General features: G+C 40.1%; 1 protein-coding gene and 1 long non-coding RNA gene across 2 annotated transcripts; one reads left to right on the top strand and one right to left on the bottom strand.

Moving 5' to 3' along the window:
* Positions 1-1,163: 1,163 nt before the first annotated feature.
* tlr3 (toll-like receptor 3) lies at positions 1,164-22,702 on the bottom strand. The gene is made up of 6 exons (XM_076294997.1): positions 22,610-22,702; positions 8,593-8,673; positions 8,026-8,479; positions 6,760-6,954; positions 4,372-6,194; positions 1,164-3,107 (listed from the first exon to the last, which is right to left on the bottom strand). The coding sequence occupies exons 3-6, from the start codon at positions 8,467-8,469 to the stop codon at positions 2,864-2,866; spliced, it is 2,706 nt and encodes a 901-aa protein (XP_076151112.1). The 5' UTR covers positions 8,470-8,479; positions 8,593-8,673; positions 22,610-22,702; the 3' UTR covers positions 1,164-2,863.
* Positions 19,096-19,959, top strand: LOC143135281 (uncharacterized). Its single transcript, XR_012988882.1, has 4 exons — positions 19,096-19,282; positions 19,389-19,541; positions 19,679-19,738; positions 19,901-19,959. It is a non-coding gene; the product is annotated as an uncharacterized LOC143135281 (long non-coding RNA).
* Positions 22,703-24,485: the final 1,783 nt, after the last annotated feature.

The following is a 24,485-nucleotide window of genomic DNA, read 5'->3' as shown; positions in this document are numbered from 1 at the left end:
ACAGGGCACCAATCGAAACTTTTCTCATCTGTTGATAATCGTTGTTGGAACACGCAACCAGTTCCTACCAGTGCTGGGGCATCCCCTTCTATCTTCAGAAACCTCCTAAAGACCCAGCTCTTCTACTTATAGAAAAGTACTTTTAACAGCTGCACACTTACTGTACCACTACCTTCTTCCCTATTCTGAATATCCCTCTTCCACCCTTGACTTCACTTGAACTGCTATTGTTTGCTGCACTAACAATATCCTAGTTGCACTGTAGGCTTTATTGTACCTTGATTGTTGTAAGTCGCTTTGGACAAAAGCATCAGCTATATGACCAAATGTAAATGTGTAACTCAAAGGCTACCATGATATACTCCTTTGGAAGAAGTGCCAAAACATGTAATCCATATCCTGATATTACTATATACTGCAGTGGTCAAATCTGTCAAATCAGAAAATGTTGTTTTGAATATGACCAGTCAACCACTGCAGAAAATGTAGTTTTGAATATGACCAGTCAACCATTGGACACAAATACAGTCACACCCAATGATCACATTGGCTTGCGTAGCCCATTCTCAGTACACATCTGATATAGCATTTTGGTTACATAAGCATTAACCTGGTTGGTTACATAAGCTGGCTCTTTATACGAACACAAAGTAAATAAACTTTAAGGAATTCTATCAAGGATGAAAGGACAATGTCAAGCTTTGTACATCATTATGATAAAAAATATAGCCCACTTTATGAAAGGCATATAAATGTGGATGATATAGCCTACCATATAATCTTTTTAATTATTATTTCTTCCCTTTTTTCACATTGATGGCCGGTCTGAATAGTGTACAGTATATCTCCTAACAGAGGCTATCTGTTGGAAGTGTTAATAAGTTACCTATAGGCCTACCTCACATTGACCTGTATAGGCTAATAAGTGCTCATTTGGCTCTTTTAAAGTAAGTTAGGTAGGTAAGCTGCATATACAGTGGGTATAATAAGTTTACATTTCATTAGTGTGCTAGCCTTAGGTATTATCATTTTATAGAACAGTATTTTCACTAGGATTATGGGGTAAATTATTGCAAAACCAGGTAAGCAACCTTCTAGGAATTGTGCAACCTAAAGTCAGATCGTTTGTGCCTTAGTTTTGGAAAGAATGAAGACAAAATATGTTAAAATATTTAAGCTAACATTTTATAGATTTACTTATATCAACATACATGTCTATCTTCAAGTTTTTACAAAGTAAGGATGAAACAACTAAAAACTGTTATTACATTTATCCACACGATGGCACTGTGCACCACATAAACCCAAAGCAGTAGCAGAAATAGAGATTATTTTTGAAGTAAAATGTAAAATTTGTAATCACAATAATTATGTACATCTCAGGTAATTACTGCCAACCTTTTGATTCAGGGCTGAGAATTGGGAAGTTTGCTTCCACAAAAAGACAAATAAAATACATAGTAAGTGCAAGAATATTAATGAAGTGCAGAAATTGCTTGAATGCCGGCATAAAAAGGAATACGAGCAATTTTCTTTGTTATGTGTATTACAGTTACCAAGTTCACACATAGCTCATACCTTGACAGAATACCAAAATATGCAACAAGAGATGACAATAGTACAGCATAAAGACACATTCAAGTAATGACTGGATTAAATAGATTTGTCAAATGTACCTGTTTTAGTTAATTATTATCAGCCTCAGTGTTACTTCCCTAAACTGATTTTTAAATTATTATTATTTTTAAAGCAGAATATGCCAATTGTCCCACATACTGTAAAAACGCTGCACAGAAAGCAGCTATGAAGTTAGAAAAAGGTTCTACACAGAATCCGTCAAAAAAAGTGATGTAATCTAAAGATCTCCACTGGAAAGTGATGTAATCTAAAGATCTCCACTGGAACCACAATGTCATTAGTTACACCTGTGTCTGCCTATTTAATGTCAAAATGGCAAATGGTGTGTGCAAGTTTATCTCCTTCAAGTTGCGCTGAATGACTTTCTGGTTTCGTTGTCAGATTTTGGATTAAAGAACTGAAACTAGAAACTGGCAATGCCACTTCGTTACACACCCCGTCACCTAAAGCATAATATAGGCCTACAGTATACAGTCAACCATTTACTTGAAATACAGTGTAAATGTACCATCTAGCCCCTACTACTGAGATTGCACAGCATTATCTATTTGCAATCAAGTTTAGGAGATTAATAAAATGTACCATAACTCAATGCCATTGATCTCCATTTAAACTATTTTGATGTGCAGTTCATGCATTGCTCTTCATTTAAACTACTTTGATGTGCAGTTCATGCATTGCTCTCCATTTAAACTATTTTGATGTGCAGTTCATGGATTGCTCTCCATTTAAACTACTTTGATGTGCAGTTCATGCATTGCTGGCAAGGCTCTGGCGCAAGTGGCAGCAGTGTCTGTGCCACATTCGGAACCAGGTGCCCACAGGGAGCTGAGTTTAAATCTGACCCGATCCCACCCTATCCGTTCCCGATCCCACCCTATCCGTTCCCGATCCCACCCTATCTTTCTCTCCTATTCGCTTCCGGTCACTCCCCACTGCCCTACATGAATAAAGGCCAAACAAAAAAAAACATGCATTGCTTTCCCTTCTGCCAAGAGAATACACGTGGCAATTAAGTCACATATATCTGCAGCGCTATCCCTCTCAAATAAATTGTAAAATGAATAACAACGCAAGCCCCCAGAACATAAATCCAACATTAATGATACCTCTGGATCTCTGGCAATCAGCCACACACACAGCCTCCTCACCAACTGAGAACTAGTTATCCATTACACGCAGGCCCACTCCGAGCACCCCCCTTGCTGTGCTGTGCTGTGACGCGTCAGTGGAGCCACTTGGAGCTGGACGCCCGATTGCTGGAGGCTAGCGCCAGCCGTAGCTTCTGGCGGAAGGCAGGGATACGCTCCCTCTGCTGGGGCCAGTGCAGCACGCAGCGGGGCTTCAGCATGGAGCGGCGCAGCAGCAGGGCCTGCAGCTGGTGGTCACGCACCTCCTGCAGCAGCACCAGCACCACTGAGTCGCGGCTGTCCTCTATCCGCTGGTGCACCGCGTGGTGCGCCTTGAAACTGCACCGCGAGGAGAGGAGAGGCCATTAGATGACACAAAAAAAAAGCCCGTTAGGCTACTTTTAGCGCTAAAATGCTATGTGAATGACTCTTAGTCAAAAACTGTGGAGTCTTAAAGTAAAGTTTCTCCAAAATTTGCCAGTTAGGAGCTTTGTGAAAACAGACCCAAGTAAAGAAGCAAACATAATTTGTAAGTAAGGCTACTGTAGGTCACAAGATTGTCATGGTGAGCATTCAGTAAGAAAGTCACTTAATGTTGCAATAACGGTACATACATCTTATTAATACCATTTAACATTTCACATATTGAAGAGCACAAGGTGATTCTAGTTCAAGCCACTACATAGACGTTTAGCTGACACTGGACAATCTGTAAACCAGCTAACTAGTTTAGATGATCAGCATGCCATAAAATGATCATCCTACTTCAATTTCCATGTTCTATTTTAATCCAAACATACTTTAGAGCTTCACCTAATTCCCCAAATGTCTGGATTGCAAATTCTATATATGTCAGTTTTATTTGGGGTTTTGCTGTCGTGGTATTGTTCACTTCAACAATGACCGAGAAACTGAAAGGTAAACTATTATTTCTAGAATATACCATACTTTCTTTGCATCAGATATTCAGTATGTTATTCAATGCTGTTGAATTATTGAATAGTATTCAATGTTCCACTTTAACATCACTTCCATGGAGGGCAGGGGTGCTCTGAAATCCATACAGTATAATAACATACTATATACTGTATATGTATAAAAAGATTCTTCACTACAACCTGTAGGCTACATCTCACAAAACAAATGTCAAAGAAAGCCCTGAAGAACTAAAACCTATTTTTGGGGAAGTTGCCCAATACAACCTGGTGGTTTTTAACTTCAATAGGTTGTCCTTCCTCATAAAATCTCGTGATTTCTGAAAGGTTATTTTCAGATCTTTTGCTGCAGCACAAGTAGGTTATATTAAGAAATAAAAAAACTAAGAAGGTGCATCAAGTTCAGTGTTGGACTACCAATAAGGTCAAATACTGTGCTGCATCTGGTAAACATGTGTTAAGTCACCAGAGAGTGCACAGGTTGATGTAGAGTCTTTGTGATATACAGTATAGCTAAACAGAACAAATTTGACCAATCAGAAGGACACTCTATCTGGAATTGTTTGAATATTTAAAAAACAACATTAATTCATGCCAGGCTTATCCAGCTACATATGTTACTTTAAAAACATTAAATAGCTACCCCTTGATGTCACAATTGAACTTACTTTCGAACCCAGGAATCCTTCAGAAGTTCCTCTGTGACAACAAATATTATTTTCCTGGACTTTCTCATGTTGTTCACAATGGCTTCTAGCTGTGAGCGACCTGGTTCAGCATCTCGATCCTCCAGAAAGAATTTAAAATTTTCTTTCTCCAAAGGGAGTAGCTGATAGTCCACCCAACCACTGTCTTGTGCCGCATGGATAATGTAGCCATCGTATTCATATCTCCCTTCCTCCACAGCCTCGTCCTTAAAGCCCAAGGTGCGGTTGACCAGGATACTCCAGTAAAACTGGATGCGCCAGCCCTGGAAACGCACCAGGAAGGCAGAGAACAGCAAAGCCAGAACAGCAGTGCTGTTCAGAATATAGAGTGCCTGGAAAGGTGTCATATCCTTGCAGGATTGACTTTCAAAATTCATGATGGAACGGTTGTAGTAAGCAGGTGGCGTGTTGCAGATATAGTCTCCCTGGAGGCCCAGGACGCTGGCGTTGGTGGAGTTCAGGTACTCAACAAACCACAGGATGCTCTCACAAGTGCAATCAAAGGGGTTGCGTTCCATGTTCAGATAGCTTAGGTTAGCAAATGCAGTCTGGAAGACCTGTTTAGGCACTGATGTCACTGTGTTCTTCTGCATCTGAAGGACACGTAAAGATATCAGATCATCAAATACAGGCTTGTATAGTTTGTCAAGGATATTCCCACTAAGACTGAGCTCTCTAAGGCTGGTTAAACCCCGAAAGGCGTCCACTGGAAGCTCATCCAGGCCATTTGAGTCCATTTGGAGGATGGTAAGGTTAAGTAAGGTCTTTAGGAAAAGCACAGGACCACCAGGGTTTGCGTTCTTCCAAAGCCGAGCCAGGTTGTTATGCTGTAGTTTCAGGATCTTCAGATGGATTAGTCCCTCCAGTAATACTTCATTGATGTTGGCAATATTGTTGTTGCTGAGGTCGAGCGATGTAAGGTTGACCAGGGGCTGGAAAGGTGATGGTTTCAGGTCCAATGTTCCACTGATAGCTTGGCCCAAATAAAGAACTTTCAGTGTGGGCACATTTATAAAAGATTCAGGGGTCAGGCTAATCTGTTGCCTGTTGATAGAAAGATCTATTTTCTCCACCTGTTGAAGACCTTGAAATTCCAATCCTGACAGTCTCTGACTAATGAAGTTCTTTGCAAGCAAGAGAGTGGTAAGATTTCCTAAGCAAGAGAAGGCACCTGGGTTCAGATTTTGGATTGCCATATAGGATAGGTTTAAGGTCTTCAGAGGTGAACCTGCAAGAGCGGCAAATGTCCTGTTAGTGACAGTTTTCATCAGTGATGTGCTCTGGCTCAGATCCAAAAATGTTAAACTGTGCAGACCAGAAAAAGGTAATTCCTTAACGTCTTTCATGGAGTTTTTCCCCATGTACAGGAACTCTAGCTTTCTCAATGGCTCAAACGAACCATTTCCCACATTTCCCTTCACTGCATACCATAAATTCAACCACCGCAGGTTCTCCAACCCTTGAAAAGTCCTATTGTTCAAATTCTTCAGGTTGTTCTGCTCCAATGAAAGAGAGCCCAGATTGCTGAGGCCTAGAAATGACCCATTCTCAATATGAGCTATGCTGTTCATGCCCAGGTCCAACCTGGTGAGGTTCGTAGAGCGGAGCCCGGTGAGAGTGGTGTTACTGAGCGAGGCTTGCTGAGTGCTCCTGAGGGAGAGGTCCCTCAGTGCTGTCACAGAGAGCTCTACACACAGCTTGGAGATGACCAAGGGAGTGAGTTTACTGTTGTCCAGCAAAAGGGCTCTCAGGCTGGAGAGAGGTTTGAAGCAACCCGGTTCAATCTAGAATAGAAAAAAAATACATTTCATTATCATTCAGACAAGAGATTACCACATGTTATTTGGGAGAACTGCTCTAAAACAAGTAACTCAACGTGACACAATATTTAAGCTCTGATGTTCAACAAACTTTTCTGTTTCCAATTCTGAATGGTTCTGAATGGTTTTCTCTTCTGAATGGTTCATGATCCGTTTATACACCAGGATGTTAAGATTGTAGAAATAGCCAAGGAGAATCTTAATGAGGTTTTTCATAATAGCCGACTGAATAAAACATTTTGCCAACAGAATTACTTAATATTGGATCAGAATTACCTTCTTTTTGAAACAGGCCATAGGTCACACAAACTTTTAACATCCACATAACTGCAGTTAATGACTATATCACCATAAAATCTTGGCTACCAGTGTGAATGTAAAAACTGCAAGTTGCATGATATGCTCTGAGTCACTCAATCTGCAAACTAAACGTCACTGTGATATGCTGATCTTGTCTGCTAAACTGCACAAAAGGGCTAAATAAATCGTACTTGGGTTTTGATTTTAAAGGCACAACTTTCTGTCTCACCGTTTGTAGATCTGCCATTTTCATAAGCTTGAGGACTTGAAGGGAAGAGTTTTTGAGAAAATAAAAGTCGTCCTTCCCCAATGTCGCAATTTTGTTCCCCGAAAGTGCAAGGGTCACTAGATTCACCATTTGGGGTTGATTTCCCAACTTCACTGATGCCAAGCCATTATTAGACACATCCAACCATGTCAAACTCTGCACAAATCAAAGAAAGAAAGACTGTGTTCACAACGCAACAGGTGCAGTACATCATATTTTTTCAACAATACATACACTATAGAAATTTCCATTCCACGCCATTATAGACAGAATACCAGCTGAGATCAGTTGCATTGTTTCAGATTACATTACCGGTATGTGCTTACATAATTGCAAAAGGGTTCTCCAATGTTTTCTCAGTTAGCATTTTAAAATGATATCAGATTAGTAGGGGCAGCTGTGGCCTACTGGTAAGCGCTACGGGCTTGTAACCGAAGGGTTGCCGGTTCAATCCTTGACCAGTAGGAAAAATGTGGGCGGGGGAAGTGGTTGAGCACTGCTCTCCCATGCCCACATCCACGGCTGATGTGCCCTTGAGCAAGGCAGCTAACCCCTCACTGCTCCCCGAGCGCCGCTGTAACAGGCAGCTCACTGCTCCGGGTTAGTGTGTGCTTCTCCTCACTGTTCACTGTGTGCTGTGTGTGTTTCACTAATTCATGGATTGGGATAAATGCAGAGACCAAATTTCCCTCACAGGATCAATAGAGTATACTTACAGTATTTACTATAGATTAGAAAACAGAATGTGCCTTTGGAACATTGGATGAATGGTTGCTGATAACGGGCAATGTAGATATTGCATTAAAGATAATTTCTTTCATTTTAAAGGCCATTTCTTTGTACAACAGTCGAGAACCCTTTTGCAATTAAGCACATAATGTAATCTGAAAACTGCTACCCCCATTAAAAAAAGAATGCAACTGATCTTAGCTGATATGTGTGGAATAGTGGAATGGAATATTCTAAGTGACCCCAAACTTTTGACCAGTAGTGTATTTAATGGTCAAAAAGGTTAAATAATAATAAAAAAAAATAGCTGCTGGTACAAGGTGCTTTATCTTAAACCTTACATCATTTAGCAGCACAGTGAACAGTATCTTGTATGAATCACTGAATAGAAGTTGATTCTGGAACAATAATGGCCCAGTGGGTGGCTATTGGCTAATCAAGGCCAAGTTATGCCCCAGAGGATGCACTTACTGGGTCACAAACACTGATTGACCTCACCTGGAGGGCAGCGAAAGGTTCGTCTTTAAGTTTCAACCTGTTGTCAGCGAGGTTAAGCTGAGTCAAATTTGAGCATGAGTGCAAGTCTTTATTCTGCAGTATGTGAACAACGTTGTGTTGGATGCTGAAGTTCTTGAGAGAGGGGAGGCTCGTGCACCAGCTTGCATCCATTTTAGCGATGCTGTTGTAGCTCACGTCTAGGTGTCGAAGGGCAGGGAAGAGCAGCAGAGTTGCCGGGTTTAGTGTCCTCAGCTGGTTGTGAGACACATCCAGGCTGGTGATGTTTCTCGGGAGATCGGATGGGATTTCCCTCAATCCCAGATGGCTGCAGTCTGCTGTGCCATTTTGCACCAAGCAGGTCGTCCTTTTAGGTACAAGGCCAAGACAGGGGGCAAAAGATGACATGCACCCCACTAGTAGAACACGGATGAAAGATAGATTCATTGTAACAGGTCTGTGCAAAAAAAGCGAGAAGAAAATTAGCCTAGAAACAGTTTTGCGAACAGTTTGGCGAACAGGGAGTAGCCTACAGTAAGAAATAATATGGCCTACCATTTGACAACTTACTTGGATTTCTGGTTTTCCAGTATGTTTTGAAATAGACTGAGGCTTTTTTGTTTATTTTTGTTTCGTCGAAGCTTGTGTACACTGTAAAAAATGAAAAGTTAGGACTGTCCAATTCATCAAACCATGTTACATTACAATTACATGAAATAGTTCAATGAAGCATCCTTATTGTGTTCAAAAAGTAATTCCGAATGAGTAATCCAGTTTTTCTAATTGAATCAAGTAAGGTAGGTGTATACTCATGTTTTTTTCTTACAAACACAATGTGTTTGTTTACGTTGAACTGAACTGACAAGTACTGAACCAGTAGCCTAAGGCAAATTAACACATGGGAGGCCTTGGTGTCACCATTTCATTGTGTTCCCATGAGCCTTTACAAGACCACTGAGATATTCATGCAGCTAACAGTTTTGCCAAAAGTTTTCACATGCATTTCTTAAAGAGGGTTATGCTTAGCATGGGCGGACTGGCCATATGGCATACCGGACATTTTCCCGGTGGGCCGACGCATCTTTTGGGCCGATAGAATAGGCTATATAATTTAATCATTTTGGCCAACGATCGGCCCAAAGGAAGGACAATCAGCGGTCCACTGGTTACATTTCCATATTGACACTCGACTGATCCAATAACAGCTCACGTCAGGCCCCACCCCTCGCATTTTGGCCCAGAGCCAGGATTTTGTGAGCCATCAGTAGTTAATCAACGTTGCACAAAATTGCGGCGGGTGCCGGTGTTATACGGTAACTGGCTTTCATGTTAACTGGCTGGACTGTTTACTTTGCCTCTGGAGTTAACGTAACCGCCCCCTTCTTTTGCAGATGTGTTCAGCTGATGATTTAGCGTCCGATACCTGGTCGCAGATTCGTCTGTTTAACTCAAGTTCAAATAGAAATGTTTGTGATGCTCCACTTTGTTGTTTAATAAAGTTTTACAACACGATGTGTCGGCGTTGGAAGTGTCAGGTTGTCTGTAGTAGACTAGGCTGCTGGACCATGAATATGCCACCAAATAAATAAAACTAAATAAACTCCACGTGGGTCTCGAACCGCTACTAAATTAAATTGCTATCTGATATCCCGACATCAACCTGCTTGCGCCACTAACCAGCTGATGCTTCCCAGCGAAATCAGCCATACTTATTTAGGCTATAGGCCTACAAGTAAAAGAGGTCACCTAGTATGTTATTGTGTTTGTAGCAGGTTAACTCAGTGGATCATGGTAACTGACTACTGTGTTATCTTGCAACGTTGCCCAAGCCATTTAGACCTTTAAAGTATAGCCTAGGCTTAATGGGTTCTACGTTTCACTGAATGCTGCAGGATGCCCGTGGCCACCTAGTCTAAGCATTGCTGGTCTAAAAATGTATAAATAAAAAAAAAATGTGAATAGCGAGGATTGAACCCGTAGGCTAGACAAGCGTAAATGGAGCTTTAGGCCTACCGTATATCACCGCACCATCCTATTGCGCCACATGCAACTTGTCATTTAAAAAAAAATATTAAAATATAATTCCAATACACCTAAAACTTATGTTAACATGTCAGAAACACGAACGTAAATAGCCTAGGCCTACGTTTATCTTGTTATTTGTGACTTGCAGTGTGCAAATTTTGTGTAAAATGTGGACACGGTAGACTTCTCCTGCACGATGCAGTGTGCGTTTTAATGCGTGTGTTTGAACTGAATTCTAGAAAGCACAGACTGGACTAGTGGATACAAAATTGTCAGGCAACAGCAACACAAATTACTAACGGTGGTCAGTTGTGATGTGCATTAGGTTAATATGCAGATTATTGTTTTGTCATTCGAGTTCGAATCTCATAGTTGAACATTTTTATTTTATTTATTTGCTGGCATTGATAATCCTGTGTTAGAGACACTTCCAGTAGAGGAGGCCACAGCCTGGCAGCAATCAGTGAAACGTTTGTTAACTTAACCATGTTAGGCTACTTTGAAGGCCTAAGTAAACGGCTTGGGCAACGTTGCAAGATAACACAGTAGCCAGTTACCATAATCCGCTGTGTTAACCTGCTAAACACAATATACTAGGTGACCTCTTTTACTAGTAACCTAGACCTAGTGGATATGGCCAATTTCCCTACAAAGTGTCAGCTGGTTAGTGGCGCAAGCAGGTTAGTGTCAGGTTATCATACACGCTGTCAGTTTAATTTAGTAGCGATTCGAGACCCACGTGGAGTTTATTTAGTTTTATTTATTTGGTGGCATATTCATGGTCCAGCGCATTTAGCCTAGTCTACTACAGACAACCTGACACTTCCAACGCAGACACATTGTGTTGTAAAGCTTTATTAAACAACAAAGTGGAGCATCACAAACATTTCTATTTGAACTTGAGTTAAACAGACGAATCTGCGACCAGGTATCGGAGGCTAAATCATCAGCTGAAAACACCTGCAAAAGAAGGGGGATGGTTACGAGCAGTGTTGCCACAGTTACCTTGAAAAAGTAATCTGATTACTGATTACTCCTTTAAAAAGTAACTTAGTTACTTTACTGATTACTTGATTTTAAAAGTAACTAAGTTAGATTACAAGTTACTTTATTAGTTACTTTCAGCAGCTGCCGACAACACCCCCACCGCCTCAACATAAAATTGATCGCTGTTACAAACAGTGCAGTGTGCAAGATTATCATTATGTTTTAATCTTTTGAGACAATTGGGTATTCTTTTGTGTAGTCTGATGTGAATGGGTCTTAAATCTTCCTTTTTTAAGGGGCACTGACGCTGCCATCACGCTCCTGTTCCTAGATACACTGACTGAACTGATTAATTAAGTTTGGGAGAAAAGAGATATAAGCACACTTACACTGAAAACTGATTGGTTGGTTTAGCAAAACAGACCAGGATGCTCTCTGTCTTGGATGCGCTTCAGGCACAAACGCACCACTCCTCTCTCTCTCTCCCTCTCCGTTGTGTGCGCGTTAAGCTCATATGCACACGCGATTTGAAGTCCGGTCTGGCTTGCGTGCTCTTGTTCGCTCTAGGTTCGGGGAGATTTTATGTAATTTGCGGGCGTCAGGAAGCCGCTATCAATATGTGGGAGACTCCCAAAACTTCGGGAGACTTGGGATGTCTAGCTAGACAGCACTTTGTCACCAGCACAGAATGTACAAGGTACCTTAATGTTGTCATGTTTAGCTGACACAAACTCAAAGTAATGACTGATGAAATGGGCATCTCTCTCTCTCTCCCTCCATTGTTTACGTTTGTGTCGCTGCATGGTTTTACACGTGAATTGTGCTCATGCTGAAAACGTGAGCATAGCCTACATGACATTATCCCCAAGACAAGAAGAAAGCAAAGAATATATCTTTTTATTAAGGAAAATGACAAAAATAGTAACGCACAGTAACTTAGATTAGTAGCCTAACTTTAATCTGATTACTGGTTTGTAAATAGTAGCGCGTTAGATTACTCGTTACTGAAAAAAGTGGTCAAAATAGACTAACGCTTTATAGACAAGTGCTAGTATATGGGTCTAGAGGCATTTCTTAGTAAAAGTTGGGAACAGGACTTTTTATCATAATTAACATGTGCTGAATCCAACTAGCCCTGTTCCCAAGCAGAATTTTGAGTTTTTGACCATCTAATTAGCATAAACAAAATGGCTGCCAAAATGGCGATTTTGGGCACTTTTTTCGGACGGGCATCATTATACCATGTAAATAAATTAATATTGTTCACATCTGTGCATCTCAGAAATCTCCCGTGGGCAATAAATAAAAAGTAAAGGCTATGAAAAATATAAAAATGCAAAAAAAAAAACTAGTATTATGCTAATTAACCTTATTATCACCTTATACTCTTGACTATGTTTACGGTCCTCTTTGGCAAAGAGTGTGGCCTGACTTCATTGGTAAACATCTTCTTCGTGGTGGGGAGACACATGTTTGGAGTTTAAAATCATTGGAGTTCCTTTGAACTAATCATGAACAACCGTTAACTAACAAGCTAGCATCATATCCTTGATTCCAAATGGGAAAGATGGCCAGCAGTCACATGTTTCATTTGATTAGATTATCTTAGATTCAACTTCATTGTCATTGTGCAGAGTACTGAAAATATGTAAGTGTATGTGCAGTAGAATCAGTATCAGTAGAATATCGCTATGTTTAAGTGTAATAAAGTGTGTACATTTATAAACATACATAGAATACAATGGGTGGGATAGGGGCAAAATGTTCGCCTCCTTGTTGTCCCTGTGAAGGTTGCCATCGACATGGACACCTCCAAGGGCGTAGGTTTCGTCTGAGCTTTGGTGGGGACACTACCCACTAATCCCCCCGAAAAAAAAGGAAAAGCCACTCAACTCTTTCACCAGCCACTATAGATATATAAAATGATTAAAATGTGCTTCTGTCCAACTACCCATGATTAAAATGTGCTACTGTCCAACTTGATCTATACTGTGTAGCACATAATCTGATTTTAATATGTATACATATGTAGGCTATATTTAACATTTATTTTCTATTTGGTCTGTTATGAAATCATGCATTGACCCATTTAAGCACAGCTCAGTTTTAAGAAACTTAAATACATGTATGCTTAGCATTTTGTGAAAAGAATCATTAAGGCTACATTGACAACTCTTAACCATGAGCTGCCTGTATATTCTCTGATTCTAATATTTACAGATATCTAGGCGATGTAAGCACAGCTCAGTTTTAAGAAATGCTTAAAGCCGAAAGACCATGTTGAATTTTTCTACAATTTATTTCAAAACCGGATTACTTTGGTACAGCTAACTATACACGGGAATGCATTACACCTTTGTGTTCGGTAAGGTCTGCTGTTTATTCTGATATATGGTTTGTCATGTGTTGCGCGAAGAGTGTGTAGGCCTACGATATTCCACCGAGACGAATGGATGTGGAGATGGGCGCAGAGAATAATTATTAAATCTCTTTATCTGTTTATCACAGCAAATAGTGGCTATAGCACCGTTTAAAAGCTGAGAAAAGGCTCTTTTAGGTGACACATATGTGATGAGTAGCCTACTCGAGGAGTTCAACAGAGAAGAATGGGTGAATTTGGATGCACTTCATATGCCTTGTAGTCAAGTGAAGCTGAAGCGCAGCGCAGGAGACTGCTGCTCACTGGTAGTTATTATAGGTAACTTCAAATCAGCACGATTTACCCTTATAGGCTACTGCACATTACGCGATCTGTACGAGATGATCTGCAGCAAAGTGAGAAAGTATTTAACTCTTTGTGTAGCGCATGTGAGCACTTTTTCCCCCATTTCAACCTGAATATTGGTGGGGACATTTCAGTCGTAATCTGACATTGGTGTGGACACGTCCTTCGGTCCCACGCAAATCTACGCCCCTGGACACCTCAACAGGCACAGGCAAGGAGGCACGGGGGGGCGGCGTTGATGGAGGGGTGTGAGGAACCAGTGATGCGTTGAGCAGTTATCACCATCCTCAGTCGGAGGCAGAGCAGTTGCCACCATACTGTGATACAGTTGGTGAGGATGCTCTCAATGGTGCAGCGGTAGAGGTTTAGAAGTTCACCAGGATCTGAGGAGAGAGGTTGTGTTCTTCAGGAAGAAGAGATGCTGGTGAGCCTTCTTGATCAAGGTAGAGGTGTTGAGGGTCCAAGAGAGGTCAACAGAGATGTGGACACCCAGAAACATGAACTGGTGACATGCTCCACCTCAGTCCTGTTGATGAGGATGGGGCTTTGTGTGCTAGCTTTTGACTTCCTGAAGTCCACAATGAGGTCTTTGGTCCTCTTGGTGTTGAGAGCCAGGATGTTAGGTGCTGGACCTCCTCCCTGCAGGCTGTCTCATTTTTGTTGCTGATGAGAGCAATCACCGTAGTGTTGTCTGCAAACTTGACAATGGTGTTAGAGCCATGTACAGGTATGCAGTTGTAGGTGAAGAGGGAGTAAAGGAGGGCTCAGCACACGCCGGTGTTCAGGGTCAGGGTCACACATTAAAGCACACATTAACCTGGAGCAGTGAGCTGCCTTGCTACAGTGATGCCCGGGGAGCAGTGAGGGGTTAGGTGCCTTGCTCAAGGGCACTTCAGCCGTGGATGTGGGCATGGGAGACTAGTGCTCAACCTTTCCACCACCCACATATTTCCTACTGGTCGGGGATCGAACCGGCAACCCTTTGGTTTCAAGCCCGAAGACCTAACCAGTAGGCCACAATTTTAAGCTTTACATATCATCACTACACATCTTTCTTGACCCTCAAAAAACATAAGTCTCATTCGTCAAATACCGTGTGCCTGCTCAGTTATAACATTTTAACAATTACATTTTTCAAAGGTTTTTTCAGGTAATTAACATAGGCATAATACTAGATTTTTTTTCTTTTTTTCACAGCCTGTATCCTTGATCTATTGGCCAAGGGAGATTTTTGTGAACAATATGAATTAATTTACATGGTATAATGACATCCGCCCAATGAAAGTGCCCAAAATCGCCATTTTGGCAACCATTTTGTTTATGCTAATTCGATGGTCATAAACTCAAAATTCAGCTTGGGAACAGGGCTAGTTGGATTCAGCACACCTTAATTATGTTAAAAAGTCCTGTTCCCAACTTTTACTAAAAAATGCCTCTAGGAAGCACATATCTCAAAAATATCACCTGTCTATTACTAATTAACGCGTTACTGGCATCACTGCTCCAGAGGCAAGGTAAACAGTCCAGCCAGTTAACATGAAAGCCAGTTACCGTATAACACCGGTAGTGACAATAATGCAAAAGCTTCAAAAATACAATATTGCAAGTAGGCTAGCATATGTCAGCAACATGTTGAAGTTCGTTGAGTTTGAACGAGGATGTAGCCTACTGTAAGCAAGCATACAGAGGGACAGTGAGCAGGTGGTGGAGCCTATTGAGGCTACATGATAAGAACTCAGTGGTGGAGCAGGTAGGCTGTGTGTGACATGCCATGCTGACGATGATGATTATGATGACTTATTAATTGCGATAATGTAATGATTATGATAACGTAAGGCCGTGCTGTGATTAGGCCTATAATAACAAATAGGCTAGTGCAACTTAAATTTTCTAAAACTAAATGAATGATTTGCAACCCCGAACAGCAAAAGAGTGTCAAATCGGTGTTAATTGTTGGTCAGATTGATTAGTTTCCGTCAGACGCCCAAAATTCAACATCGATGGCATGAGTGGTGGTTGGTCTTTCAAAGTAGAGCGTCGAAAGGGTTCTATCTTGGAAGGGTTAATTATCATGGTAAAGATGGGCTAAAAGACTGTAGACTGACGTAAATGTAGGCTACAAAACATCAAGTCATATTCATGCACAAGCCAACTAATATAGTAACCTATACGATAGGCTACTGGAAGACATTAAAGATAATTAGTTAATGTAGCTATAATGTTCCAAAATGTACCAGCAATGTAGCCTACAGGAATAAAATATTTCCAGCAACAGCCCTGTTTATTTTGTGTTGTTTCAGTTGTCCTACAGTGATTAACGTCTACGACAATCTAGGTAATTTAGCTCTTTACACATAGGCTTCAGTAACTGTTTGGTGCTGCTGTCAGTTGAGCATTGTATAGTTTAAATGTAGCCTATTGAATAATTTGAAATGATACTTTGAAAACTCGCTTACCTGTGTGACATATTCGGGTTGCTTAATGACCTCAACCTGTCACTCCAGGAGAATGTCTTTAAACTGGCAGATAAAGTCGCTGCATTTAAAGCCAAGCTTGATTTGTGGGGACGACGAGTGGACCAGATAAGTTCCAAACAGTATTGGGGGTTTTGGGAGAGACTGAGGCAGGGCCCTTTCTCCCGCAGCTGGTGCGCGATCACCTTGTTGCGCTTTCAAATGAGTTTGAGCGTTACTTCCCATCCTCCAAAGATCCACGGCAAACCAATGAGTGGGTCCGCAACCCATTTGTCAATATCCCGAATAGTCCTAACTTGTCAGCGCAGGAGGAAGAGCAGTTGATCGAAATTGCAAATGACGGTGGTTTTAAGAGTGTGTATAAGGAAACCTCTCTGGCGGGTTTTTGGATCAAAACCAAAGCAGAATATCCCGAGATAGCCGTAAAAGCGCTGAAAACGTTTCCCACCACGTATCTATGCGAGGCCAGGTTTTCGGCAATGACTGCAACTAAGACCAAATTGCGCAATCGACTGGACATTTCAAACACACTGAGGGTGTCACTGTCTTCCATCACCCCCAGATGGAAGCTTCTTGTTGTAGGGAAACAAGCAGGGCTCCCACTGATTATATTCGTAATGCACGTTTAGTTCATGTTTTGTTCCCATATTTTGTTAAGCATGTTCACACTTATAGATGTAGCTTCAAGTTGTTCAATATTCATAGTTCATATTGTTCAATTTTCACTTCTTCAAGTTTACGTTTTTCACAAGAGATCGTTACCTTCACTGTTCATACATAACTAAAGCTAGTTCTTTTCAAGTATTGCATGCACAACACATATGGAACATGCACTCTTGGAAAAAAGGGTTCTTGTGGGTGCTAAATAGAACCATTGGGGTTCTTTGCCAAGGAAATAGAACCTTTTGCCTGAAAAGGGTGCTATTTCTTACTCGCGAGGATTATTTGAACTTAAACGACCGTTTATGGAACCCTTTCCCGGAGATGCTCACTCTGCTGCAGTGGATTTAACGGTAAGTGGCACAAAGTTTTTTCTGCTTTTCCCCCATTCATAATCATTGCCCGTGTGGCCTGCAAATCGAAACATTAAGTGATACCAGAGCCCGTCTACGGAGAGCCTCCCCACTCTCTATTAATCCCACACAAACCAAATTTTGGCTGCAGTTCACCAGAGTTCACCTAGATGGCGATCGCGGGCGAGTCCAAAATACATGGGGTCCTATGGAGCTACATGGCTACATTTATTGTTTTCACCTATTTAACAACTAAAACCCTCAGATTTTATTTTATTTTTCGCAAAATGGATATGGATTATCAATCAAAAGTGAAATAATCCGGGAGTCATGTCCTTTCGTTTTCTTACAGGTTCGGTCGTTGTTGCCCATAACACGCTAGCATTGATGCTATGCTATGCTATGATCATGCTAATGAATGACGTCATTGACACGTTTGAAAGGCTTTTTAGAACAATTAAGTGACTTTAAAAAATATAATACTCAACCAAGTGTGTTGTCTTTGTCTCCCCTTTCGAATACAATATTCAAATTACTTGAAAAAAAATGATATCCCGAGAAAAGTGGATTTTGAGGGGTACAGCTCCATAGACCTCCATTCATTATGGACTTGCCCGCGAGCGCCCCTAGATACAGTACCACACCGGAAGAGTTCCGAGAGTGAAGGTTCTCCCCTTATTAGACATTCTCTGGTGATACTTCTTTAAGCAAAAGCAAGGGGCGTTCCCCGTAAACGTTGGTGGGCGTTAACACATGACGGTCAGCTGTCAGAAGTAGTAAATTGTAGCTAACGTTAAAGGTTCGTTGAATAATGTTAGTAGCAGCTAGCTATCATAGACATTGATTCACCCTAACGTTACTGGATCCATCATTAAGATACGTTTTGTACTTTCTTGTCAGCCTGGCAATAAAATCAACTATCGATTATATGATTTCGAGCTTGTGTAGAACGACACTACTGTTCAATATCCTCCCTCTCCCCGATTGAGTTAAAGCTATCTACAGCTAGCCTGCTAGCGCTAGCTGTCGCTAGCTAGTGAACATAGCATTAGAAGCAAAGCAGAGTAATCAGCTAGCTGCTACTAACGTCAGCTAACATACGATGCAAATTATTTGGCAATAACTAATACTTCATTAGCAGACTGTTTAGTTAAATTACAGGGAACCCAGCCAACAAGTTAGAATAGCTAACAGTAGCCAATAGTATAACAGACTTCTGAAACACATATAGATAGCTACCAGTTGAACCTCGTTCTTGTATCATGCTGGGCTCATTGCAAATTACAATGTATTTAGTACATCTGTATAGCTAACGCTACGGCTCTGGTGTCTGTAAGACAATACAGGCATCTAAAAGAGGATGGAACTCACTAACTCACTACAATATGTACTTAATGTCTCTAACGTTATGTCTTATTTTTCATTTTAGATGAAGATGTCTGTCAATGGCTTCAGTCCATCAATTTAATTGATGGCAAAAAGATAGTATCCATTACCTCTGACTATCTTTGTCAAATTGTGTCCAATTTGTGATGTAAAGTTTTACCTTCCCAAATATTTGCAACATCTACAGCTACTTCATCAGCATCTTCCTGATTTCTGCATTGTTTGCATTATATTTAATGTAATGAAAGTCTATTGTCATACTTGCATTAACAGAACAGCAAATTGATGGGGAGACTGCTGGGGTTGACAGAGAGGATGGTTGAACAACTGTTTCCTCTGATGAAACAGTTTTGTTTTTGAGAGGTGGAAAAGTTACACAAATCATCGTTGGTTCGGTGAGTATACTTCATTAATTCAATCTTTTTTTTTTCATGAAGGTTTTTAGGACCACATGTTATTTTTTTCCTGCATATTGTTATAAGTTATATAATAACGCTCAGCATCTCCTCTGCTACTAAAACCATGAGTAGGAAAATTCTAATTCCAATGATTGTTCTTTCAGGTACCCAAACCATAAAAAATACACTGATGTCCTGTGGTGTCTGATCACTAGATATCCATTTCTTAATGACCACAGCTAATCTGGTTATGTATGTTATTTTGTAACGTTTTGTTATGGAAAACATTATTCCTCAATTGAATTCCTATACTACTTTGACTCTGTCTGAGTCTCATAATTCATGTCTTTACTCAAAGGAGACCCTGCTGGAGTGTCTTAAGAATAAGTTCAAAAAGGAAAGGTCTCCTTTGATAAACTTGACGACGGTGCAGGAGATTAAGAGAAAGTTTGGTGTCAGAAGACAAAGAATTGTGGACCATGTGCCTCTGGAGGACCCACCTGGACATCAGGTGCCATTTTTACATTCTTGCTTGTCTTTAGCCCGTTTGTTTTCTTGTCTGTATGTCTATATGCTAGCTAGTCACAGTAGCCACTGTTTGTCAGTACAGATATCTTAATATTACACATTTCTCTTTGCTAATTTCAGAGAGCAAAAAAGTACAGAGTGGGGGTCCAGATGTCTTCTGATTACGAGCCAACACAAGAGGTTTGTAATATGTTTGTGAATGAAATGTTGAATCATACAGCAGTTAGGTCCGGCTACATTATTTATTTATTTCTGATTGAATGAAAGACTATCTGGCTTGAGAAAATTTATATTATCATTGCTCACATACGTTTTGCATTCTCTGCATGTCTTTTTTTTCAGATTATGTTGGACCTTGAAGCAGTTGGGGAGGACTACCACAGCTTTTTAAGAGCATATAAACGCCATAAACAGTTAGTTGTGCCGTCGTCAGCCAGATATTAGTCATATAATGGACAGGATGAGGCAAACTGTCTATAAGAGGGTAGAGCAAATGGGAAAGCCAACTGAGGAGGTGATGGAGATGTTCAAATGTCTTAGGGTGCCAGACCTGGTGAGTAGCAAAGTCTTATAGTCTTAGTAGTATTACTATAATGTGAGTTCAGTGCTGTTCAGTAGTAAGTTCTATAACCATTTATTGGTAACTACAATTTCCTCTGTTTTGTTTTGTTTGTTTATTTGTAGATGCATCATGAAATGAAGTTGCGGTTTGGACTGGCCTGCATAACACCCTCAGTATATTGACCCCTAACGTCATCAGAGTGGCTGACAGTGGGACTCAGAGGGAGAGGCTGTCAAGCCTACGAGATACTAACACAGATGGTAAGTCACCAGCTTCTTCTTTTCCCTTGCACCCTTCAATTATTTAATAATAATAAGATCATTAAACTATGTTTTAATGAAATCATTCTTTGTTTCTTTTGACATTTCAGACCTTCAAAAAAGTGCTGCTGTCCTAATTTTGCCTGCCCTTTGTAAGGAGGATGCCAAGTTTCTGTATTGTTTAGACGAGATATTTGATGTTTTTAACATTACAATTAACATTGCTTTATGTTGTCAATTCACATCATAGACTCTTACAGGAGATCCCTTGTACATTTCTCATTTGCATAGGAACCACTGAGCGTGTTTCCAACCATCATCTTCCAGGGTGGCGATACTCCCCTCCTTGCCAGGAGAGCATCCATAAAGATGGATGGCATCACAATAGCAAGTGGAGAGATGGATGTGCCACATGCCCTCCAATGCGAATTTGTCATTGGCCCCTCCCCTGACATTGATGCCTCCTTAGGCCTTGTCTGTATTTTTTGTTTATATTTTCTTTTTGATGTTCAGTACCCAAAAGAGGCCCACCACACATTACTATTCTTTGAAAGACGCCTTAATCAGTCTATGTCTAAGCCCTCCACTCCAGTGTTGTGTGTGGAATTTTTTTTATCATAAAGTGTGTTTTATAATCATTTGAAATGTATTAATTTGAAAAAATGTAACTATTGCTGTTTTGAGCGTATTTATGACACATTTGTTATGCAAGTAATATAGAAGATATGTTTAAGCAATGAATATGTAAATTAATGTAAATATGTATCTATTGTTGTTTTGAGTGTCTTATGACACACATTTTTTTGCGAGTAATATAAAAGATATGCTAAAGCAATGAATATGTAAATGAATGTAGAAATACTGAATACAGTATTTGAATGATATTTGACTGATGTGTCAATTTTTGATTGATGTTGTCTATTTGTATTTAACATTTCCTACACATTATACCCTACTTCTAATTAATTATCACAATGAATGAATAATAATGAATTAATAAAAGTAATACTACTACTACTACTAATAATAATAATAATAATAGTAATAATAATAAGTAGTAGTAGGCCTAGTAGTAATAAAACACACCTGGTAGTTATGGTTCCATTTAGAACCATTAGAATGTAAAATAATGGCACCCCTGATGGTTCATCATATAGAACCTTTTTAAAAGGTTCCATTTGGAACCATTTAGGGTGCCTTATTTGTATCAAAGGATGGAACCTTTTTAGGTTCCATGTGGAACCTTTTTTTCTTAGAGTGTGGAACCCCGAACCCCCCCGCCGGTCCGTGAAAAAAAAATAGGAATCAAACCGGTCCATGGTACATAAAAGGTTGGGGACCCCTGTCCTAGGCTACTTGAATATGGAGATCATGTACTCCATGGCTACCTCTGATCAGTCAGAGTGATAGCCAATGAGGCCTATCACTTTCAGTGCTCCATGACAGTTGAAAATATATGCATATTTAAGGGTAATACAAAGATTTTGTATTTAATTAGGTGCGTCCGACCGATTTGAGGTCCGCCCCTGATGCTTAGAGACAAGTAGAATTTGGAGCCGAGTTGTATGCTTTAAGATGAACCATGCTTTGTTCCTACTATGCGTTAGGTATTGAGCATGCACAAAGTATCAGTGGTTTTATAAAATGTTTTCAACTTCAATTAATGCTTCTTAATAGGCCTACTATGGTAGCCTGACGAGCTATGGCACAACATATTCAAAATTATCGTCCTTTAACATTGATGTTGCAAAACTAAGTAATGCAAAGCCTACTTTCCGTGCTACCTGTATAACGACGTTTAAATTACACAAATATTTAATATAAACTGAAATTACTTGATCAAATCGGGGTATCACAGCATGAATCAATTTTGTAAACCTAGACATTTCATTCATGTGCAACCGATGTAGCCTAGCCTACATGATAAAATCAAGTAGGCCTAATTCTATTCTAGCGATTCTTTTTTTCAGTGTAGGCTTAAGCAATAGCCTAAGGAAGCGAAGGTTATTGTCATAGGCATAAACTGAACACCCCAAAGCATTCGATTGGTGGGTGGTCCCTTTACGAAAAATAATGCAATGCATTTTGACAATATCTATACTGCATTCACGAATATGAAGAGCAAGGAATTCCTCAAAATCTGCAGTTATTTTTGTAAGGTTTTGTCTGCAAAACCTAAACAAGCAACACAATTAACTAACATTGAAGTTAATTGCCAAGTTATCTTACCTTTAACATTTTACATTTGAGTTAAAGTTAAATCCTGTCTGTTAATGAATGTTAGCTCCAATATTGTCGACGCGGGACAACGCAGCCCGCTGACTCAATCTTTCATGGAAAGTGAAACTAGGAAAGGAGGGAGGCGGGGTATTTCACTGGACGATTTACAGCAGCTGTCACAGATCCTACGACGAAGTATTAGGGCCAGACATGAAGAAAAAAAATATTTTGCCATGGCGAGATTAAACTCGACATGTTGACTTTAAAGTCGACATGTCGACATTAAACTCGACATTTCGAGAATAAAGTTGAAATATCATGTCGACTTTAATCTCGACGTGGTGTCGACATTAAACAGCTCGGGACGATTGAAAGGGAGAACGAATGAAACATTGCAGTTTTCTTCGAGTGCAACAATGATTAGACATACATCATGTGGACAAAACATATAACATATTAACCTCCGTTGCAAATACTTTCCTGTTATCACGGAGTTACAGGCGATAAATGCGATGGTCAAAAGTAAACGTCATAGTTTATTTATTTATTGTAGGCCTATTAAAGAGTGTTTTTCATCTAAAGGTTCAACTTCATGCTTATGCACTAGACTAGGTATACTAAGTGCTCTCCCCAATCCCAGACTTTCACATTGCATGTTTGTTTGTAATGGATGCAAAACAGCCTGAATGTCTATGGAGGGATGAATGAAGCTGTCCTCCCGACCAGGCAAACCCATGTAGGCCTATAAGTAAATGCACACATATTCCCTCACGGGATCAAAAGAGTATTGGCCCTTTATACATCTGTGTTTATAGCCTCCTATATGTATTGCAGGTGAGACATGGAAAAGCAGTTTTAGAAAAATGAGTTTTGCATGTTAACTGGAGAGTGACGGCCTGTGGGTCATGAAGGGCAGTTATTTGGATGTGCGGTGGCCTTACCCACGTAAAACAGAGTGAAATAACATTTTGTAGCCTACTATATAAACATTATATCATTGGAAACATGTATTATTCTAGCTATATAATAACCGCGAGATACAGCGCTTCACGATGACGGCAATGAGAAGACGCAATCTATCTGAATACCTGCAATCTATCTGAAATAACACCTATTTGAAGTAGGCCTATTATTCATGTCACATATTGTGTGTTAGTGTAGGCTACATAGCTTAAACTGTAGGCTATGTTTAAACTTTATTTCGAGTTTAATGTCCGCATGTCGACTTCAAGGGCGTAGTTTTGGTCTCAGCTTTGGTGGGGACATCCAATCCCCCCCCGGCTGAAAAGTTAACTTTTACTGACAAGAGTCAGACTGTCAATAGACAATAGCCTCTTTCATTATTTATAGTACTCTAAAGTTAAACTAGCATCTCCGACTGGAGAGAAATATGTGCAGACGAAAACAATTGTTTAAACGTAAATAAATGTTTGACCAATAGATGCCAATTGGGAGTTCAACTATATATATATATAGTTATAGTTATATACTATTTTATTTATGTTACTGAGTATGGAAATACACCATAGTTTAGGATTGAATATGTCTATGAATTTATGCGACTCTAAATTATATTTGTATTTCTTTATTAATGCTTAACTGTAATTGGAATTCTTTTGCTGTAAGATACCAGTGCCTTAATGGCGATTTCCTTTGTTATTTCAGACTGTTGGCAATACAGAATATCACAATACAGAAGTGAATCTACGCCATCTCATTATATTGTACAGCAATGCTGCTGACTCCAACTGAATTGACAATTTGACATAGGCTAATAATTAGAACCTCACCTGAAGCCTTGATGCTGTTTCCTCAACCTGCCATCCATCTGTAGTGGTTTGATGCTGTCTTTCCTGCATACAAAGTGGTTCATTTTTGTAGCCTA

This window comes from Alosa pseudoharengus, unplaced genomic scaffold (assembly GCF_046254945.1).
Source record: "Alosa pseudoharengus isolate Yale_2024_CS ecotype anadromous, Long Island Sound unplaced genomic scaffold, YU_APseudo_1.1 YU_APseudo_1.1_scf_2, whole genome shotgun sequence".
Classification (NCBI taxonomy): Eukaryota; Metazoa; Chordata; class Actinopteri; order Clupeiformes; family Clupeidae; genus Alosa; species Alosa pseudoharengus.
Note: the sequence above shows the minus strand (reverse complement) of the source record. Positions and strands in the feature narration are given on the sequence as shown.